At 44.3% G+C, this 16,100-nt stretch overlaps 2 protein-coding genes and 1 long non-coding RNA gene across 8 annotated transcripts in view; 1 reads left to right on the forward strand and 2 right to left on the reverse strand.

Moving 5' to 3' along the window:
* The window catches only part of LOC128769247 (chloride channel protein 2-like), a 41,394-nt gene that overhangs the window by 14,314 nt on the left and 10,980 nt on the right, over positions 1 to 16,100 (forward strand). For 4 of the 5 annotated variants that reach the window (XM_053882784.1, XM_053882781.1, XM_053882785.1 and 1 more), the window contains exons 2-12: positions 4,204 to 4,372; positions 9,412 to 9,543; positions 11,068 to 11,196; positions 11,527 to 11,660; positions 12,037 to 12,117; positions 13,679 to 13,702; positions 14,129 to 14,207; positions 14,637 to 14,762; positions 14,970 to 15,054; positions 15,119 to 15,220; positions 15,717 to 15,819. In XM_053882784.1, coding sequence (XP_053738759.1) covers positions 4,204 to 4,372; positions 9,412 to 9,543; positions 11,068 to 11,196; positions 11,527 to 11,660; positions 12,037 to 12,117; positions 13,679 to 13,702; positions 14,129 to 14,207; positions 14,637 to 14,762; positions 14,970 to 15,054; positions 15,119 to 15,220; positions 15,717 to 15,819 — 1,164 coding nt within the window. The remainder of the gene's footprint in view (positions 1 to 4,203; positions 4,373 to 9,411; positions 9,544 to 11,067; positions 11,197 to 11,526; positions 11,661 to 12,036; positions 12,118 to 13,678; positions 13,703 to 14,128; positions 14,208 to 14,636; positions 14,763 to 14,969; positions 15,055 to 15,118; positions 15,221 to 15,716; positions 15,820 to 16,100) is intronic. The other variant, XM_053882786.1, reaches the window with a different exon arrangement.
* LOC128769248 (zona pellucida sperm-binding protein 4-like) lies at positions 1,064 to 2,754 on the reverse strand. Its single transcript, XM_053882787.1, has 8 exons — positions 2,475 to 2,754; positions 2,227 to 2,414; positions 2,065 to 2,162; positions 1,852 to 2,009; positions 1,601 to 1,793; positions 1,397 to 1,544; positions 1,261 to 1,336; positions 1,064 to 1,200 (listed from the first exon to the last, which is right to left on the reverse strand). Exons 1-8 carry the CDS (start codon positions 2,752 to 2,754, stop codon positions 1,088 to 1,090), a joined length of 1,254 nt encoding a protein of 417 aa, XP_053738762.1. The 3' UTR covers positions 1,064 to 1,087.
* Positions 6,805 to 9,512, reverse strand: LOC128769250 (uncharacterized). 2 transcript variants are annotated; one of them, XR_008416372.1, is made up of 3 exons: positions 9,393 to 9,512; positions 7,800 to 7,959; positions 6,805 to 7,406 (listed from the first exon to the last, which is right to left on the reverse strand). It is a non-coding gene; the product is annotated as an uncharacterized LOC128769250 (long non-coding RNA). The 2 variants fall into 2 exon arrangements; XR_008416371.1 differs by having other exon boundaries at positions 7,800 to 7,963; positions 9,393 to 9,503.

Raw genomic sequence — 16,100 nt, forward strand, 5'->3', positions numbered from 1 at the left:
ACATCGTGGTGCTGAATTACACTAGTGACATTGTGCCCCATATTAATAGTAATTTCAGAGAAATGTGACACTCTCTGCCACACAGCTCCTGCTAGGAACATCTTGGCTAGCCAAAGGGATTTGATCTGTCAAGTTGACTACTCATGCCGAACACAGTACAATGCTCTCTAGTTTATTTTTTGTGTCTAATTTCATCGCAGAACCGCACAGTTTGACCAGGGGCACAAATGTGTTTGCATTAGTCCCCTCAACAGATGTGGGAGTTTATCAGCTGCCACCTGCTGGCAGTTTGTCCGGGGATTTTGAGGATTCATAGATGAAGCTGTGTGAATGATGAATGGCCGTGTCTGCTATAAATGCTTCCCTGCAGGTTGGAGGTTAAAGTAGGGGAGATGAGCATCCCGACAGCAGGCTTCTTTTTTCGCTCCAAACATAATGCTGCACACTTTCCCTCTGCACCTCCTGTTCATGTGAGCAGAAAGAGTCTGGAGGAAGCGTGATGCCCATTTCAATGAGCTCAGGCAGCCGAGGAATCGGACAAAAGTGAGACTATCTGCAGTACCATCAGATTTTTTCCTGTCTTTAGGGCTGGTATGTTGCCACTTACAGTCAGGTGTTAGACACAAAAAACTCTGTAACAAGCAACGTATCAAATAGCATGCATCCGCCATCTATCAAAGTCGAGGCCTGTGGGCCAGACTCAGGCCACCTGGTTATTTTGAGGCCAGCAAAAGCCTTAAACAGTTGGAATTTGTCCAAAATAAGGAGCCCATGTTTGACACATGCTTTTGACTGTGACCCCAAAACTGGATCCCACTCAAAGCCCAGACTGACCAAGTGAAAGTAAACTGTCGCCTACATGGTTTTGGAAACCAAATATGAAAAGCCATTCTGCTGTGGACAAGCTTGGGATAAAGGCCAGTATGATTCATCTTGACCCACTTCTGTGATGACGTTTGAAATGGATAAACTTTGAGCGTTCACATCAACAGCTTTTGACAAAAACTTGAACACGTCTTTTAGGCACTAGTCCAGTGTTTGGACAAGTTTATTAAAAGTCAACCATCACACAGATTCCATCACCAGGTCATCTCGATTGGTCCTCCATGGAAGACGCAGATGAAGGCCTGCTGGTGAGAATGACCTGTTTACTTGAGACCAACGCCCTCTGGCTGTAGATCCTCTCCGTCGCTGCCCGTTCTGCAAAGGATTTGGTTAAGGATGGTTTTCTTTTAAAATGCGTTTGTGTTGTTCACTCACTTTGGCGGTGGCACGGCTGCTCACAAGAGTAAGTGCTGCCCTGATGGCACACAGCAGTGGTGCAGTGGATGAAGATCTAGGACAAGTTTGAGAAGTCAGTTTTGAACATCTGTTTGGGAGCAGCTATAAATCATACCGAGTCCCTTTGTGGCTCCAGGGTGTTATGATCCACAAATGAGAACATCCTCATGATGAAACGTTTATAGTGTGTCGGGTAGTAGAGTCCAGAGGAGTGGTCCACCGGCACCACGGTGGTCTGGTAGCGGTCATCAGCGTAAGGACACCTGCCACCAAAACGCTTTTAGCCCACACAAGCGTGGTGAAGATGCAGTCATCATACCCATCGACCAGGAGGTTCCACTGGGGAGTGCTCTGGGGGTCCGGATTTGAGGTGGCCCAGCACTGCTCCAGGTTCAAGACGACATTTGGGTCAGACCTCTCGAGGATGTGCACCTCGACGTACACTGGCTCCCTCAATACTTTGGTGACTGGATAGTCAGCTGCAGTGTAGAAGGACGTGTACGCCTCTTCAGCTGGAGCAGAAGTTCGTGTTAGAAAACAAAACAAAACTACAAAAGTCCCTTCACTTACCCTCAACACATCCCTTCCTGTGGCACTGACCGTTGCCCAGCCTCAGCTCCACTCTCAGGGGTCCGAGAGCAGCAACAGGCACTGGAGCAGGCAGCGAGTTCACTTCCATTATAAGAGCTTCCACTGCTGACCCAAAGTATCTACACTGGAACAGCAACCTGCAGACAAACGTGTCAGAGCAGCCATGAAAAGCGTAAGCCGCAGTGAACTCACTCAAAGTGGCTGTCCCTGGTGATGGAACCCCTTGCTCCAACGCCCACTTCATAAGACGAGGACATGTGGTTCTCATAAACCACATAACCGTCCTCCTCCTGCTCAAAGAAGCAGCTTCTTTTACCAACGTTCTGTTTGGGGCCCAGTTCAAGCCCCACCCACCGTGAGAATGGTGCCACATGAGGTGACCGGAAACTGGAAGATGACAAAAGCAGAGGTGGCGTCAACAGGACTGCAGGAGGCCTCGTCCATCTCCAGCAGGGTGACCGACTCCACATCCACTTTAGGCAGGGTGGCATCGCGAGCCACCACCACCACAAACTGACCGTCCCTGGTGCACTGAACGGTCACTGCAACAATTCAATCCGTCACTCACGGTGACCACATCAGATCCAGTCACTAAAACACACCTGCTTTCCCATAGTAGCAGTGTCGCCCGTCGTGGCAGCAGTTGAGGTTTTCACACTGCTCTGCGGTGATTTCCGGGGTGCCGCACTGGATCTTCTCCTCCTCCCGCACCTGGCATTTATCAAAGGGAGCAGCAGGTGGAGGGCTATTGGACTGCTGCACAGGTATCTGAAGAAGAGGCTCCTGTTTCTGTGGAGGTAGCAACCAGGGCGGCTGTGCGGTCACATCACACGCCACACCAAACACCAGGAGGGCAGCAAACAGACGCTTAATAAGCTCCATGCCGGTGCAGACACCTCACAAACTGGATCAACTCCCCTCTGCTGCCCCAGAGCCAGGTTTTATGCTCGACTGATCAAGCGGTAGAGCTCCGCCCTTCTTCATTAGGGGACAATCGCGTGCCAGACCTGCAGAGCTTAATCACCTCAGCACTGGCAGGTGGAGCTCATTGTGGGCTCATCCGTGTTCATGCAGCTCTCCCAGCTAAATCTCGACTTTTTTTTATATGTCTATACAATGCATTTTATAGGCACATTATTATACATATTTTACAATATAGGCACCCAGTTTTCGTCCTGTAAAAAATGGTTCGTGACAGTGACAGTTTCTTTTTTTTTTTTCTTTGAGGGGCGTAAACACAGTATTGTGTCCCTAAGTAGCTAGATGGGAACCCCTGAACCCTATTCAGGCAATGAGCAAAAAAACTAGATAATAATGAACCAACATTAATTGACAGTCCAAGAAACAATAAATTCATGTATTGTGACATAAAAAAAAATCAAATTCATGCTACAGTTACCAATGTATGTAACTCCATTTCTATGAGAATGTTTTTCAAATCCTCAGGGGCTATTTGTTTCCACTGGTGTGGTGTAGTAAGGGGAAGATGAGCCACTAGTTCCTCTAAAACTTCAAGGTTCAGTTTATGGTGCGGTGTATAGATAGATAGACAGACAGATGATAGATAGATAGAAAGTTAGATAGATGATAGATAGCTAGACAGATAAATGATAGATAGATAGATAGATAGATAGATAGATAGATAGATAGACAGATGATAGATAGATAGATAGATAGATAGATAGACAGATGATAGATAGATGGTAGATAGATAGATAGACAGACAGACAGATAGATGGTAGATAGATAGATATATAGATAGACAGATGATAGATAGATAGATAGATAGACAGACAGATGATAGATAAATAGATAGATAGATAGACAGATGATAGATAGATAGCTAGACAGATAAATGATAGATAGATAGATAGATAGATAGATAGATAGATAGATAGATAGATAGATAGATAGATAGATAGATAGATAGATAGACAGATGATAGATAGATAGATAGATAGATAGACAGATAAATGATAGATAGGTAGATAGATAGATAGATAGATAGATAGATAGATAGACAGATAGATGATAGATAGATAGGTAGATAGATGGACAGATAGATAGATAGATGTTTCTTTAAATAAAGAGGAAGGAGACTGTCATCTCATCGAAGATTCCGTGTAGAGCTGCAGCTTCTCACCGAAAGCAAAGTATTTTTTTTTTCATTTATAAAAGTAATCTTTTGACTGCTGGGAGGGAAACTTGAAGCAGCCACCTCAGCACACTCTCATTGAACACTTCTGTCAAAAGTATTTTATGTTTCGTTTAATTACGTGGAGTTGTGTTTCCTCCGGGTGACGACTTTTCTCTGTCTCCATTATATAACAGATGTATGGGCGCTACACCCAGGAGCTGGGTGTCTATGCCAAGGAGGAAGCGGCCCGCCTTCGGGAGGGAGGCGCACGTGACGGCGGGGGACTGCGGCGAAACACGAGCGTCCGAAGCCGAGCTGCGGATCTGCTGGAGTACGAGAAAGACCCTTGTGCTAAGTGCCAATGTAAGTGATGGTCACTGCAGTCAACAGTGTGTGTGTGCTTCACTCCACTGGCCTTGTACAACACATCCTGCCACTCCAGCGAGTCAATCAATCCACAAAAGCTGAGTCCTGTCAGGAGAAGGATGTGAGGATTAATTGTGAGTGATCAGTGGAACAACCTCCTGTCTCAATGTCAGACAAAGACGGCGCCCCCTCTGCTCTTGTCTGGTGTGTGTTTGTGTGTCAGAGAGTTACTTTTCTTGGCGCGGGAACTTTCCCCCGTCACATTATTTCATGTCTGGTGTTCTCAGCCGACTGCAGATATTGGGGAGGGGCACCCGAGGACAGCGGGAGACTGATGGTGTCAAAAACACGAGTGGCTCTTCTGCTGTCTGCAGGGAGACACTGTGTTTGACATTTAACCATAAAGGTTGCTTAAATAATCAAGGGGTTCTTGCGATTACCTGCATCACTGAGCAGACTCCACATTGCTGAAGTAGTCCTTGTTGAAGCTCATTTTGGATTCACTGACACCTGAATGCACAGTATGAAAGGTGATGTGTTGTGCCAGTTATATATCATTTTTTTCATATTTTGGTCATTTACATTGAAAAACACAAGGTGTTTATAAGTAGAATATAAGAAGAATGAGGGTAAAAGCAAAACAAAGATGAACTATGGATGAAAGGATTGAGGATTGATGTTTCTATATTCATAGTCGGCCTGTTGAATGGAAAAGCTTGCACTCCGGGTTCTCCACAGGCTGCCACTTCATCTGTTTTTACTAGGAGTGGGATTCGATTAAAAAAATGAATCTAGTACATTAGAGAATTTGTGATAAATTAATCTCAATTAATCACAGTTTAATGGTGTAAGAATATTTGCCACAAGAAGCCGCATTTTTCAATTTGAATGTTACTGATCTAATAATGGACCCACACATACATTTGAACAACAAAATATTGTTTATTTTGCATCAGTTTGACAATAGCACAATAAAACACGATGGTGGCTATATGCAAGTTTTTATATCACCTGATTTAAACTAATGTTCTTTTAATGTCTTGAAAATGTTTGTATAAGAATTTCAATGTTACAAGAATTTTCAAGTAGTTCAGAGTAGTGGAAACCCTGGTCATTGTGTAGCGAAAAACCTCCCTGAACAAAAGCAAACAGATGCTTTTGTTTGCTTTTGTTCAGGGATTCCTCCATGTTTGCTGTTGTTGTTATCATCCTAGCTGCCGCGTGTCTTGTGCATCAGTGTGATCAGTGGACCAGGAACTGCTGCACTTACAAAGGTTCCCTGTTGTCTGGAGAGCAAACTGTTTATTATTTAATTTCATAATGAATTTAAATTAAAAATTTTTTGGTTGTAATAAATGTATCGTAATGATGTTGTAATAAACTCGTCGTAATTAACGTGAACGTCTTATGGGCGACTAAACACGACTTGGTGAACTGGGTTTGGCCAGCAGTTTGATACGCTATTGGACGGATTTGGGCCAGAAGAGTCAGCAATTGATGAATGAGATTGTATGAAATGATAATTGGAAAGACAGATGGAGCGGGGTGGGTAGATAATTATGTCACTCTGGCAAGTAAATGAATTGCTGGATGAATGGTTAGTTTTAGTATGTGAAGTGATGGTGGATGTGGGGGATGCAATCCCCCTGAACAAAAAAAAAAAAGGTCTAAATCATTCCCCTTTCAATTCCTCCCTTTTTATAGTAAAATGCATTGTAAATGTAGGAAATGTAGTGTAGCAATGTTCAAGCTAACAAAAAGAGACGATTGGTTCATCGCTTCAGTGCCCCTTGCACCGCACGGCAAAGCGCCGCGACAATTGTTAACGTCACTCGAGAATTTAACATGCACACACACGATTGTATTGCTATCCTTGTGGGGACCTTGTGAGGTTTCCTAAGTTTAACCATCCAAAACAAGTGGCAAACTTTAACCAGGACTATGACCCAAACCTAAACCCAAGTATAGTGATGCAGTTAATTTGAAGACTTCCTCCTCAAACTGAGGTTTGCACCTGTAAAAGCTCCCCACGAAGATATAAGGTCTCCACAAGGATAGTGTTTTGTCAAGAATTAGTCCCCACAAAGAAAGATGAACAAGCCCGCACATACCCACACGTCATTCTGAAAACACAACCAGGCGACCTGCGATCACAAGTATATAGCCACATCCGAAAACTCCTTCAAAATGTTGTGGGGCTGCTGCACAAGCCAGACAAAAATACACGCACCACAAAAATGGTAGTTGTTGTTGTCACTCAAATAATCGACTTTAATATGTCAATAATACTGTTCTCCATGTGCAATAAGAATTCACTGACAACGTCTCACTTGTGGCTGTGAAGAGAAGGTTGCTGGTGTCGGCATCAGACTCTTAAAGTGAATGCATGCAACTGATGAGAGAGTTTTCTTTCTCAAGAATCTAAGGATGAAGAATGTGTTCAAGAAGGGGCACTTCTCTCATGCAGGGAAAAATAAGAGAATGTTTTATGACTGGACTCCTGGTTGGATGGGTGAAAAAATGGATGAATGATTGATGAATCAGTGGACGTTGGTGGCATCAATGGAAAGACATGCAAATGGTTGGATAAATGGATGGATGAAATGTTGGATGGTTGATGGATGGATGCATATTCTGAGAGGATGGACATGTTGGGTTGACTAAATGCATGGAGGAGGGGGTGTGTAGGTGGTTGGATCGAAGGATTGGGGCACTGAGCCAAATGAATCCATGAAATGAATTGAGTCAGGGTTAAAAACATACAGTTTAAGCTGTTTTGCATGTTCCTATAACCTCGGATTTGGTCTGTGGAAATTTGACATGGTCAACACAGGTACCAGCTTTAGGATTGAGAACATAGCACGGCAGCGAACGGCAGTGAACAAGGTCTATGTCTATTTTTATCTCATCACCACATCCATCTGGTGCCTCTTGCTCTTTCAGAGGAGCATAGAATGGCGTTCATCTGATTACCGTCATGTAGATGGCTCCACAGGTGGAAGCTTCTCCAAATCAGCCCCGGCCTCGCCCGCTGTAATGGAAGCCATTTAAAACAATCACTCTCAGATCACGGGCCAGCCGAGCTGATTTGTATGCCCGCTGTCTGCCCGCCGTGTTTGCTCCAGGATCCAGGAGGTGTTTGTATTTTTAGACTACACAGAAGCTCAGGGCCGTGTGTCTGCTCGCTGACTTCTTCGGTGGAGTGCGAGGATTCAGAAAGTGGGATGTTTTTTAGTGTTTTCCTCTTGTGTGTTTGCGTGGGAGCCTCATCTCTGTGGGTGATGGACCATGATGGTGGGCCCGGCTTCAGATCAGTCGCTGGAACCGCTACTGTTTTGAACAAGGCGGCCCACACACATGCAAAAATACGTTCTGCTCTTGGTCATGCCGCAGTGTTAAAGTATAGTGCTGGACTCTGACTCACCATTTTGGAGAATATTTGCGGTTACATGATGGTTTGGAGGGGTGTTTTTCAACGTATAGATTGAAGAGTTGTGGTTTGATAGCTGTGGGCAGAGGGCCATCCAGCAGGTGGCCTCACAGTAGGCATCTGCCCGGTCAGCCCCCTGTCTCTCCCCCTCTCTCTACCTTGGCAGATAAAACACAAGTAGACATCACACGATGACTCATTAAACAGCTATGAGATTATTATTATCGTTTTCCATCACCATATCTTTCACGTATTCATCTCTAAAAACATTCCGTCTCCTCCCCACATGAGTTTCCTCCATCACTTTAAATATCCAGACTGTAAAATACGGATCTGGCAAATGTGTTAGTGGCACAATTTGATCTTCTCCAGGGACCCACACGCACGAATGAATGGTCTGGATTTTGAAGTCGGTGCCAGACGTGGGAAGTGTCCGCGGACAGAATTAGCCAGTGGATTCTTGTTTTAACTGACCTAGCTGGGAGGTGTATGACATAATTACGGGGTCAAACGATCCCCTTGGCCTGGCCATCTTTTCTCTTCGATTAAAGCGTCAGAGGTTTATGAAGATAAAGTGCAAACATGACCCGCTCTTTGGCTTGACTTTGTGAAAACAAGGGGGTTCTCTCAAACTAAAGTGTCTGCTCTCTTCGCCATCCACCCGACTCCATTTCATTCCTTCATATTTGTGCAGCCAACTGTTGACTTTTCAATTTCATGGAAGATAAATGTATCTTGCACAAGGTGACGAAAATCCTGCGGTGAAGCCTGACGATGACATTTAATATCTCAGTTAGACTTGGTAAATAGGGCATGTGAGGAGGGCGTGGAGAAACATCAAAACATTTTATCAGTTTGAATCGACAAGTTGACTTGAAAATCCAAAACACAATATGGTAAGTCTGAATTTCCATCATTAACCTTATAACTTGTATTAGACTTGATAATACTTGACGTTGTCAAGTCTGAAATACACTTAGTGACATAACTCCAAGTCCAAATTCAGACTAGACTTATTTGAAATACACTTGGCAAACTAGAGAAACGGAAATAAACACAGTTAAAATGGGTGAAATAATAGTCACAGGCGAGAGCTTCGACTAACTTAGCAACCATGCTAACGGTTGCTAACATGGAGGTAATGTTGTCAAACAAATATTGTTACCAATAACTATAAAATATTACTGGAAAGTGAGAGGTAGACATGACATGAAATTATAAAACACTAAACTAAATTAAGAAGTCAAATGAAAACTGGCGAGTCAGCAAGCTATTGGTTAGCCTTAGCATGCTAAGGTCATGAATGAGTGTCACCACTTCCTTGTTTTGATTGGTTATTCTGTATTGTTCTTCTTCTCATTACCATTTCAATTTTTCAATTTTGAGGACTGCAACGTCCATCAAGGTCCAAGACACAGGTCAACTATCCCAGGTACATCACCAAGTGACCAGAGAACGCTTAACAGGCTGCTGCAGAGGAAGTGCAGTTGAAGCAGGTTCTGCTAACCCTTAGCTAGTTAGATGTTGCAGTGGGAGGGTGACTTGATGTGAGAGTGACTTGACTAAAACACACAGTCACTGACTCACGCCATCAATGTTTTCGCAGCATGTGCGTCCAGATGCCAGAAGTTCTTGATCTCACGCGTGGGAGAGGACTGGATCTTCCTCATTCTTCTGGGGCTGCTGATGGCCCTGGTGAGCTGGGTCATGGACTACGCCATCGCCTACTGCCAGGAAGGTAGGAGAGAGAAGGAGGGTGTTCAGTCATGCCTTGGACCATCACAGTCTGCGCTCACGGGAACTTGCTTTCTGAGTGGCTCCATTAGAAGTTTAATATAATGATGCGCTCGGAGGCTTCGGTGGATGTGCTGTCACGTCTTTGAAATATTAATGGAGACCGAGTGATATGATTTAAAGACCATTGATCCTTCTCATGCAGTCCTGCGGCCACACTCGGACCTCTGACTGTCTGGCACCTTTAGATGAACACGAATAACTTTTATACAGTCATGTATTGTTAGTAGATATCCTAATGCATTCATAAGGGTTTATACAGTATATTATTCATGTTCAGAAGAAGTATGTATATTAGTGGTGGAACTTTAATGGTTAATTACGATTCATTTATTACAACAAAAATTAATTTAATTTAATTTAATTGAACAGTTTGCTCTCCAGACAACAGGGAACCTTTGTAAGTGCAGGAGTTCCTGGTCCACTGATCACACTGATGCACAAGACACGTGGCAGCTAGGATGATAACAACAACAACAAGCACGGAGGAATCCCTGAACAAAAGCAAACAAAGCATCTGTTTGCTTTTGTTCAGAGATGTTTTTCACTACACAATGGCCAGGGTTTCCACTACTCTGAATGTTCTTGAAAATTCTTATGACATTGAAATTCTTATACAAACATTTTCAAGACATTAAAAGAGCTTTAGTTTAAATAAGGTGATATAAAGACTTGAATATAGCTACCATATATATATATATATATATATATATATATATATATATATATATATATATATATATATATATATATATATTCCATTTTTTTATTTTCATGGTTTATCGTCCAAGTTCATCATGTGCCCTGCACTATATTAATATAGACTCCTGTTATTGCTTAAATGTCACAGAGCCTCTAGAAAACACTCACTTCAACCTCAATATCCCCCCGTAGAAATCAAAGCCCTCTAGCTGTCTGACCTCCACTTGGTGATAGCCAATAGCATTTTTTATTCATCCGATGAAAGGCCTTCGGACTATTTCCCGTGTGGGCATCTGTCCGCCTCGATCTCATCCTCGGGTGCAGCAAATATCCCAAGTCGGATGAAAGCGCGGGAAGAAAATCAGCTGAGAATTTCAAACCCTTGTGATGAGATTTGTTTTTTTTTAGATTCTGGAATAGTTATGAAAAGGCAGTGCACTGTTAAGAGCTTAAGTACAGGTCACATTGGGGTGTGAAAGGAGTTCCTTTAACATAACACTGAAACAAAAACACAAGACACAACACACAGAACAGTTATGCTCTGACTTTCTCACTGCCGAGGAAGCACTTTGATGGACTGACAGTTGTTTACATCCTCCTGGAGAAAACATCTCAAGTGTTTGTATTCGCCCTTGTGGAGTTTTCCAGCAGAGTGAGTAGGAGTTGCCTCCACGGAGCTCGACCTGAATGGCGGAGGTCAACAGCTTTCACCGACACCATTAAATGTCATCAGTTGAACTGTATTGGGACGCGTGTGTTTGTGCAGCACAGAAGTGGATGTACGGAGGACTGGACAGTAACATGCTCCTGCAGTACCTGGCCTGGGTCACATACCCTGTGGTGCTCATCACATTCTCAGCTGGATTCACACAGATCCTGGCGCCGCAGGCAGTCGGTGAGACACACACACACACACAAACACACACTGTAATCTAATGTATTTAAACCCCTAAATCTATGAGGTGTGTGTGTCATGTAATTGGCACAGTACGCAGCCATCCAAGGACACACACTCTACAGCGCTGGTCACGTTTCCAGCAAATCTATAATGTATGCCACAGATGTGCGCACGGAGTGCTATATGAATATCAATCAGCTCTCCTCCCTCCCCCATTTTTTCTTCTTCATTTATTCATCCTCATCGCTGTGTAATTGCACTCTTTCTACTCCTCTCTCCTCCTCACTTCATCATCCCACCCGTCAACCCCTCTCCTCTGCCCGTCAGGTTCAGGTATTCCGGAGATGAAGACCATTCTTCGGGGAGTCGTCTTGAAGGAGTACCTGACTTTTAAGACGTTTGTGGCCAAAGTCATCGGTCTGACTTGCGCCCTGGGCAGTGGGATGCCGCTCGGAAAGGAGGTAGAGGACCTCTCTCCGTTTCCTTTTGGGGTTTGCGGTGACCTTGATCGCGTTTTTGAAGTTTCCCCACTGCAGGGAATAAAGGAGCCGCGGAATAAATGAAACCTTACTCTGAGTTACCTCAGAAAATCTTTTATTTTATTCATACAGTTTAGTCTGCCGACTGACTCGCAAAATGAGATGATGACCAGGGAAGGTATTCTATCTTCTAGCAGTCTTCTATTGGATTACAAATATATGATGGAGTCTCTCGATATCCTTTTATTTGCCAACAATTATAACCCTACACTATGCCTGCGTATCAATATCCACTGCATTCTCAAGGTGTTCAAACCTGTGAAAAGTTTTCTTCAATTTCACCTCTTTTTCTCTCCAGGGACCCTTTGTTCATGTCGCAAGCCTCTGCGCCGCCCTTCTCAGTAAATTCATGGCTGCTGTTTTTGGAGGAATTTACATGGTGAGAAAAGTGACACTGTCATGCATCATGCTTCCCCAAATCATTTTATTCGCTGTCTAAACTCCACTATAACCTTGAGGTTACCTATCCAAATTTCCTTTTATCGCTTGAAAAGTCATTGTCAAAGACGTAAATTTGACACCGTATTTATTGAGGTAATGCCCAACTGTTTTGATTTTTTTAATGCTTTTAACAGCATTGTTAAACATGAAAGACGTCAGATATCATCCGCTTCAATTCTAGTCGATGAAGGCGTATCCACCAGGTGTGCTGCTCCGTGCAGTGTCTCAGACGTCCCATGGTGCGAAGACACTAAATACATGCAGCCCTCCTATTTTTGCTTGCAGACCACAGTATCTGAAGGACAGTGCATCAGTGCACATTGTTGTGTGGCATGTTTAGAAACCAGAGCTAAGGTGTCCCATGTTGACCAGTGACCTTTTGTGTTGCATGTTGATGCATTAGGCTTTCAGTTTATCCAACTGTTTCCCCTGATGCTGCATTTCTTGAGGTTGAAAAAGAATGGTGCCTGAACCTTCAAGAGCACCACCATATGCCTTAACCCTTCGGTGAAGCCCTGTCTGTGCTGAGGGGAAGGGAAACTGTGCAGTGCAGAAGGCTGACTGACAACACCTTAGGATAAAGAATGTCTTGGGCGGAAGAGGCGAAAGGTGAAAAAAATCCCGTAAAGAAACCCGATCCAGTCATTTTCCAGTGAGTTGGGTTGGACCATCCCTAGTCTGAACCACTCTCTTATAAGTGTCCAGAGTATCAAGGGAGGTGACAAAAAGAGTGCAGGGAAGAGTGAAAGTTATGCTCAAAAATGGCCCTTTGTGTGATCGAGTTTGACACCGATTTGTCAAGATAAATCTGGAGAAATCCGGATTTATCTTGACAAATCGGTAGACTGACAACTCTGTAAAGATATACAGAACTACCCGCCCATGGCCCCAATAGTCTGAGCTCTTCTGGTGGAGTACCAGGGCCTTTCAAACCAAAGAGACAATCCCTCCAAAGTGTCCTCGCCATGAAGGCAACTTCATCTGGCTTCTCTCAGTACAGGGGAGTCATGGTTCTAGTCTGAGCTTCCTCATCCTACTTTGGCGGCTTGTTTCAAAGCTTGTGTAAAATCGATCTGATCTTGGCCCAAGCATCTGGATTTTTTTACCCTCAGTCTTCTCGATTCTTTTTTGACTTTCTGCCAAATAGGACAAACTCACCTGCACCTGTGTTCTCACCTGCTCTGAAATGCATGCTGCGTTGCTTCTCTCCATGCACCAGCAGATCCCAAACCGGCTTATTTGGAGAGTCCACAGCGTGGAGGACGGAAGGCGGAACTTAAGGGGTCGACTGCGAAGCCATAAGACTCTATCAAACGAAATGTTAATTTTGTGGAATCAAGACTGTTTGCAGAGGCTCAACGGCAGCGTGTTTGAGTTGGCATTCGCCGGATAATGAGCTGGACGTCTTCCAAGACTGAACCAAGGTAACCTCCACCACTGCACAAATGAGTCTCACACGTGTCTCTGTCTTTTTGTTTTTTTTTTTACTCCTGCTAAAGGAAGAGCCCTTTGAGGGGAGCAAGGTATGACTGCGCCAGTCAGACAGTTTCTATATTTCCAATTCCATCAGCATTAATAATCCATGCCGTCCATTCCCATGGCTGTGTCGGATTGATGCCTTTCCATTTTCCTGCGCTGTGTTTGATTGTGTTCAGTCAACCGTCGCAGTGAGCCATCGATCTGAGTCGCCCCTCATTCAATACAAACATCTCATTCCACTATTTCTGCACTCCATCTGATTTTTCAATCAAAGTCACCTCAAATCCCCCCCTTTTTTCCACATCTCTGAAATCCCATCAGATGTGGAAAGTTGCAGCCGCAGCAGTTCTTAGCAAGGCTTTGGCGTTTGTCGACGGCTTATGACTTTGTTTTCCTGGGATTTCATCATCACTTTTTGGGGGGGGCTGTGTGCACAGACGTGTCTTGAATGTGTATTTTTCCCTGGACAGAACGAGATGAGGAACACAGAGATGCTTTCTGCGGCGTGTGCAGTGGGTGTGGGCTGCTGCTTTGCTGCGCCGATTGGAGGTGAGACAACGTGACTGCGGCCTGTGATTGACTGCTGTCTGGTTATGGAAGAAAATGTCTCAAGCTTCATCAACGTGCTGCTAGTTGACTCGCAGAGATTGGGGGGTGCACCCTCAGGTACGAAGCGATCCAGTACATATCTCCATACAGGAATCATACATTTAAAATGGAGCCATTTGCCATTGCAGACCTTTCTGCATCAGACTTCTGTAGCAACTCCAGCACCCAGATTCACATGCTCATAGTAAATTTAACTCCCCTTACTCACTCCGGACGAGTCAGTCTTCACTGCTCCCAAATCATTTTGCAGTACGCATAAAGAAAATGGAGACACCTGAAGCACTCTGTTCGATCTTATTCCTATTCTGCTGAGTTCGATAAAAATATTAAACCACTGATTTTCTCTCATTATTTTTTTCTGTACCGCAGGGGTGCTGTTCAGCATAGAAGTCACCTCCACATTTTTTGCGGTGAGGAACTACTGGAGAGGATTTTTCGCTGCTACCTTCAGCGCCTTTATCTTCAGAGTGCTGGCCGTTTGGAACCAGGAGGAAGGTGAACGTCTCATTTATTCTTCCGTGCCGACAGATGAGCATCAGAGCGTTTGCTGTGTCAGTCAGAAACCGAGCGAAGCTGCTCCACCAGTCCAGATTGATCTATCTGAAACATCCTCCGCTACCTGTGTCATGTTTTATATTATTGCCATTCAAACCAATTGTGTTTGCTCCCTGTAAATAAAAATGTGACCAATTCCCTGCACAGAAACCATCACAGCACTTTTCAAGACACGTTTCCGCCTGGATTTTCCGTTTGATCTCCAGGAGCTCCCGGCATTCGCCATCCTCGGGTCAGTGTTATTTCAAAGTGTGCCTTTTTCACTTTCGCTTTCTTATGTCAGTTATCACTTTCAGGATCGCTTGTGGGTTCGGGGGTGCTCTGTTTGTCTACCTGAACCGACTGATTGTCCAGTGCATGAGGAAGCAGAAAACCATCAACAAGTTCTTGCTGAGGAAGTGAGTTTCAAAGATTCACGTTTATTCAGGTAAAAGCTAAGTAGCCTAAAGCCCACATTTGTCTGCAAGAAATGTAAATTATCCTTGCAATCTGACGCCTTTTAGCATTTTAAAAGTCATTGGTTGCAGTTACCTTGTGGGTCAGGAGATGGCAGTAGTGTCCTGGAGTGAAGAAGAAAGTGCTGCTCTCCCTTGCAGAGAGTCAAAATTGAGTCATTGGACACTTCAGCTGTTGAGCACAAATCCTCCTTGGAGGCTGCTTAATGTTATTTCACGACACAGCTTACTTAGACAGTGAAACTGTGATCAAAGGCTGACAGTTTCAGACCAGAAGTGTAAGGCTGGAACGCTGCCATGGAGGAATTAGGTAAAGTCCTTGCACAAATTGGGTCAATTGCTGCGACCAGACGTGCTATTTAAAGACATCCCACCCTCAGCAGCAGAAATCAATTATACACACACTTTGTGACGCCGTCCTCATTTGTGACCCCCGCAGTCCGTCTCTGCCTGTCAGACGTCTGATGTACCCGGCGCTCGTCACTCTGCTGGTCTCAACCCTCACCTTCCCTCCGGGTTTAGGACAGTTCATGGCTGGACAGGTGAGAAAAGACTCTGCTGGTGTGAAGGGATCGATCGTGTTAGATCACGTCAGCAGGTTTGGAGTTGCAGATAATCAATGTCCTGGTTATGAAGCGTCGTTTCGACCCCATGTATTATGCATACCTGACCCGACAAGGTGAGGCGTAATTCGACCTGCTGACTGGGCCTTTTGCGTTGATATTTCAAATGTGCTGATTCTGCATTTTCCCCAAACTTTTACTGTGTGAGTAGCTAGTTGTTGCGCGGGGCTTGTCAAGTGTGGAACCCTAAATTTACCCTC

This window comes from Synchiropus splendidus, chromosome 13 (genome assembly GCF_027744825.2).
Source record: "Synchiropus splendidus isolate RoL2022-P1 chromosome 13, RoL_Sspl_1.0, whole genome shotgun sequence".
In the NCBI taxonomy this organism is placed as follows: Eukaryota; Metazoa; Chordata; class Actinopteri; order Syngnathiformes; family Callionymidae; genus Synchiropus; species Synchiropus splendidus.